Genomic DNA, 5,927 nt, shown 5'->3' with positions numbered 1-5,927 from the left:
GTTACAGGCATGCAAAGTAGCATATCTTAATTGTCATCTCCAAATCAGACCAGTTCCACTTGTGTTTTGTTTAGCATATTGTATTTTGATGAAGTTTTCATCTGATTTCCCTTAAGGACAACAGTAGCATTTCCACTCATTCAAGAAGTCAAGCTCTTATGCTATTTCATTTACTATGGGCGTAGAGAATTTAAAGTGTGAATTAAAACAATGGAAAAGCCTTTGTGACATGACACAGGAGAGCAAACCTAGAACTTTGACAGTACAAATAGATGTTGACTGCCAGAGCTTTACTCATACTCTGGTAAAATTTGCTCTGGGAAGAGAAAGCTGCACAAAGAGCTGCTGGAGCCTAAGAACTTCAAAGAGAATGACATGGAAGTGCAAATCAATAGAGTAACCACATGAAACTTTTCAAGGGTATTTGATGCCTTCATGTGTTCATTTTGAAATGTTACCTCACAAATTCCCCCTAACCCTATCTTTCTCGAACTCTCTAGCTATTTCCTGAAAAAAAATCTAACAGGTCCTAGGGAGTTGTTGTTATAACCTTGATATTTTGTCAGAAGACGCTTGGAGAACATGAAAAGCTTCATTTGAGCTGATCTTTTTTTCAGTACGGTGCTTGCTGTGGAGAAAAGGTACAAAACTTCCATCTTATGCCTATTGCCTAAGTTACTCCAGTGCAGCCCTGCTGAAGCACTCCTCTGCAGGACTTAGTGTCTCTGGAGGAGACACAAGGCATGCATGGTCTGTTGCATTATTTTTCTGAAATGTACTCTTTTTCAAGAAATTTGCACCTTGTGTTTATCCATCAGTAACATTCTTGTTAAATTGTTGGAATTTTGGGTTTGCTATTACTTGCTACTGCTGGTACCCTAAAGTAGACATAGAGGTCTTTAGACTGGATGCCAACTAGTGCTTAGCTATTTTCTAGCTTGTAACTTGTTAAAAGTTGAAAATAGTGTTGTTTTGCACTAGTCAGTAATGATGAGACATGATTTGCTGATGTTGTAATGCTTTTATATAGTTCAGATCTTGGAGCCCTTAGTCAAATAATCTGAAGAAAAATACTGCTACTTTTTATTACTGAATAATTCTTTCCTGTGATATATTAGCTGATACACAGTCATAATACATTTAATTGACAGTTCTGATATGTAAGATACTTTAATAAAAATATCTTTAATCTTTCTGAAATGGCCATATAATCATACTGTGACTTGATTACTACTTTAAAAGAGCATCATGCAAACGTTACTGCACTCCTTTAAGGCTCCACTGACTTTAATGGACTTTGGATCAGGCCCAGATTTCCTAATGTCAGAGTCTCAGGAAAAGTACTATAATAAGGCTGATCTAAGAGTATCCTTTCAACTGTTAAAATGCAAGAAAGAAGTTTCCTTTAAATGTTTTTCATAAAATATATTTCACACTGTTGTCATACTATTGTAAGTAGCAAAAAAGCAACAGTGTTTTAAAGCAGTGACTCTAGAAAAATGGTCTGTATAATTTTAAATGTTTTAAAATGCAATGGGTATATTCCTTTCTAATGTTCAGTACTTGTAAACTAAGGATTCGTGTCTGAAATTCACTTTTATCTTCAGTTGGTCATGTAGAGACACTTGCACTTTTTATGTTCCAAAGCATTGATAAACCAGACACAGTTGTTTTCTTTAATTAGAACAAACAACAGAAATCTTACTTAAAAATGTTTATTGTAAAAAAGTGGCTAGAAAACAACATAAATTTCACTTCACACTTTCTTCAAGTTATCTATAGATGCTGCTATAGGCAACAATTCACTTTCATTCATAACATATTCAATCATATAAAAATAAAAATATTTACATTATGTCCACATACTTTACAAAATCATCAATAAAAAAGGCACTTGGAGGGGTAATGCTGAAAATATTGCATTTCCTTTGTGCATTTAAAAAAAATAATTGTCAAACTCCTGTGAACCCCCTCTCTTGCACTTATTCCCGTTTTTTAAAAAGATTAAAGTTTAGAGGAACTATTCCATATTAAAAGATGGTCAAGCATGCACCAGGAATGTTTGAAGCTACAGTCTTTTTTTTTTTTTTTTAAAAAAGGCACATGCGGTTAATTTGTGGCTTTCAAATTTTCGTACATTCTCTTACATGTTTTTTTTTTTCCCTCTCTTAATTATGCAGTTTTAAAGCATTTCAGATCATTAATGAAGGCCTCAGCTTCTAATAAAATAAAATAAAAAACACAGCAATGAATAATATTAAACATTTACTAAGGTAAACTCGGAATACTTTTTAAGGCACCTGAGATAAATGGTGTCTAGCAAAATTCACTTGGGTAGTATTTTTATTAAAAGTTCCACTTAAAACACTGTTTCTTTGGTTGAAATGGCTTGGCAGGAATGTATTGTTAACTTTGCAGCCTTTTCTAAGCAAGAAAAGACGACCTACATTTGGCTTCATCTATAAAGCTGATAAAGCTTCTTCCTTTAGATCTACTTGAAATGTCATGCATGGTGTCTTTCCCCATATTTCAGAATTCACACTTAAGAATGCGAATGTGTGACTGAACAGGAACTACTTAAAGCTCATTTCTGCTGACATTGTAAGTTCTTCCACTATTTTGTTTGTTTGCGTGTTTGGTGGTGTTTTGGTTTTTTTGGCAGAAAAGTAGATGAGAAAACGCCTTTGGATTTCCACTTATCATTTGGAACAGGAGTGGAGAAATGCATCGAGTCCAGGTAAACATTGACTGCATGACTCAGTGTGCTACACAGCAGCCAGATTCCTCATGTTTGTGCAGAAGAGACATTCTGGAGAAAGTTTTGGAGCAATTTTTGCACTGGTATTTCTTCACATCTGAGTGGGTCTGCAGATGAGCCCTCAGATTGGATCTGTCTGCAAAAGCCCTGTTGCAGTGAGGACAGGAAAACGGCTTCTCTCCTAAAAAGGAAACATCAAGCAAAAAGAGGATAAAGCTTTAAAAGAGAAGTACGTGTTTAGGACAGGTAAAACCTGCTTTTATCCTAAGAAACAAACAGAAAGGATTTGTTATAATAAAGAATGTGTAATAAAAGGTTAATCAGGCCACAGATACAACAGTTTTCAGCACTGCTGACTGTAGTTGCAGAACTCAGTCTTTTCAGAATATGCTGCTAAGTGCAGTCTCTGAAGACAAGCTGCTGACACCTTCTGCATCTACAGGTGCAGACAGTACTTTTAGGTTGGGCTCGTCCCAGCATTTTCATATATTTTCACAGACCTTTTTCTGCTTAGTGCTGTGTGAATTACTGGGGACAAGGGCTTTGACTGAAAAGCAGCAAACAGCTGTACAGATATTACATTGTACCCAGCGTTACACTCAAACTCCAGTCTTTGCCTCAACAGAACAAAAAACCAAGAACACTTTGGTGATGATGTGTTTCTAATTCTTAAGAACTTGAGATAGCGCATGCAAAACTTGCCGGCTGCTTAAGGAGTCAGAAAGCAGCCACTCATGCATTGCCTTTCTGTTTTTGCTGCTTGATTTCAGAGTCAGCCGGAGCCTTCTCAAAGTTAGCAATTTCCAAAGCCTGAAAGTTAACATAAAATCCTTAAAGCAAAACCTTCAGCTAGTGGAAATGGGCTAAACCATCCTATAATTATCAAGGGAGCAACGCTGATTTATGCCAGTATCTGGCCCACAGTTATGAGACCATGCTACACTCCCCTCCCACCCACTCCCCAAGAGGGAGAATTTAGCCTTTTAATGATACATTTGAGATTCTGCAGATGCATTTCAAGGTTAGTAAAGAAACACTGCTGGTTTTTCCACATGTGGAAAAAAATAGCAAAAAGGCGTCCTGATGTTATAGCAACAAGAAACTGCAATTGCAATGGTTGTTCTTACCAGTGTGAGTTCTAATGTGTCCTTGGAGTAGCCAGGGTCTAGAGAAAGCCTTGCCACAGATCTTGCAGACACAAGGTAGTGTGTGGGTCCTGATGTGCATCTTAAGTGCTCCCAGGCTGACATACTCCTTGTCACAGTACTTGCAGCTGAACGATTTCCTAGACTGGGCATCACAGTGCAGCTGCTTATGTTTGGCCAACCCAGAGAAAGTTGAATAGGTCTTGTTGCATAAACTGCACTGAAACTTTTCAGCTTCGATTGCATGGGGGTCTGAAAGCTTGGACTGGATTCTCTCTTCTTCATCGCTAATGGGACTTTCTGAACCACTGTGATCTTTGGAGGAGGTGTCAGAAGGTGGAGGTGGGCTGACTCTTCCCAAAGATGAGGGGTATCCAGAAAGCGGAGAGAGGTCGTTGGGTAACGGAGATGGTAGCAGCCCAGTTGTAGTCCACACAGTAATGGGATTGTAAGCTACTGAGCTCAGGATCTCTGGCTGTGGTATGATAGGGACTGGATAGCTTTCATACAGGTATGGGGATATAATCACTAGAGAAAGAAGAAAATTTTAAGGTAAGAGAACCAAAAAGTATTTCAAAAGGCAGCAAAATTAACATTTGGGGGATTAAAAGGTGCATAACTTAAACACTCGGTACAGTCATCTGAATGTAAGGACGATTAAGGAAATACTAGTTCATACATATATTCTGACGGGTAGAGACAGTGCCCTTGAACGGACAAATTACAGTTCGAGAGTCTCTTCAAGGCAGCATGCTGTTTCTAAACCTATGCAGCCCAATACAATGAAGCAGTGAAACTTCCCGAAGGATTTGTATAAAAGTTTCAATTCCACCACCAGCAGATACGGAACAGGAAAACTCCAAATCCTCTCTAAGTAACTTGAGTTCAAGTGGATGAGCAAACTTTTATGATTCATTCTGGGCAGCACTGACATATTTCTCAAAACTCCCTTCTTGTAAGCAAAAGAAAAAAGAGCTAGCCATGAACTAAGCCATTTCCTCAAGCCTGAAAAGCAATCCCACCCCTCCTCATTACTGCCACGCAATGACCGCAACCTCAGAAGCAACGCGGTGGCGTTAGATTTCGTTTTCTTACCTGTATGAGTGTCCAGCTCGCTGTAATTCGGCTTCTTGGATGAATTGAAATGTTTCTTGACCAGGAAGGAGCGTGGCATTTTGGATGCAGGCTTTGCCCTTCTTCCAGGCTCTCCTCGCGGGTCGGCGTAACGGTCCCCGGCGGGTGTGCTGCACACGCACACGCACAATCACTGCGAGTGCATCGGTCCCTATCGCGTTGCCTGCCCCGCGCAGTCCATCCACTGTGGTCGTGTAGTGGCAGTGCAGAGGCGCCTAGAAAAGTGCTGTAAATACCCACTAGTCAGGTGCAGGGGGGAAGGGTTTTCCGCTCCTCCAATCACTTCGGGATGTTCTCAAGCACTTTTCCAAACAGGCTGTTTTTCTGGGAGGGCTCTCAGGCTGCTGGCAGGAGGGATCCAATCCCTGCTCGGAGGGTTTGGTTCAGGTTTCAGCTCCTCCCGCTGGAGACAGCTGTGAACGGAGGAGCAAGCTGTGGTCAGAGCACGTTAGCCTGCTACAAAGTGGGTGTACGTTGCTCTGTAGAATTTCGGTCTAGAAAAATGTGTTGATCAAAGTGCTTTGAAAAAAAGGTCAGTTTACTGATTCAGCTGAATTCTTTTTTTCTTTCTGACAGAGACCTGGATAAGTCATAGGCACTGAAACTTCTTTTTTTTTTTTTTTTTTTTTTCTTTCTTTTTTTAAAGCAAGTCTGGTTTCCAGATGTTTGATATAAGAATTACAATGGAACAAACTGTTCATTAAGGGCAGAAGGGGGGTGGGGGGCATTACAAGATAACAGGTTAGCCGGCAGACCTAATGGGAGCCTTTGAACTGACAGTGTGCCTGCTCCGTTTGGGAACTGCCTTTGAATTGTTGCGTTTAGGGAAGGCTGGAGACAAGCAGCCTGCCTCCCTAACCTGCGCCCTTCCAGGCAGAAGGGCCAGGGAG

General features: G+C 40.1%; 1 protein-coding gene across 1 annotated transcript; it reads right to left on the bottom strand.

The window, feature by feature from the left end:
* Positions 1-1,701: 1,701 nt before the first annotated feature.
* SNAI2 (snail family transcriptional repressor 2) lies at positions 1,702-5,349 on the bottom strand. Its single transcript, XM_030012788.2, has 3 exons — positions 4,999-5,349; positions 3,886-4,431; positions 1,702-2,939 (listed from the first exon to the last, which is right to left on the bottom strand). Exons 1-3 carry the CDS (start codon positions 5,075-5,077, stop codon positions 2,758-2,760), a joined length of 807 nt encoding a protein of 268 aa, XP_029868648.1. The 5' UTR covers positions 5,078-5,349; the 3' UTR covers positions 1,702-2,757.
* Between the last annotated feature and the right edge of the window lie 578 nt (positions 5,350-5,927).

This window comes from Aquila chrysaetos, chromosome 4 (genome assembly GCF_900496995.4).
Source record: "Aquila chrysaetos chrysaetos chromosome 4, bAquChr1.4, whole genome shotgun sequence".
Taxonomy (NCBI): Eukaryota; Metazoa; Chordata; class Aves; order Accipitriformes; family Accipitridae; genus Aquila; species Aquila chrysaetos.
This window is presented reverse-complemented; position numbering and strand designations above follow the sequence as displayed.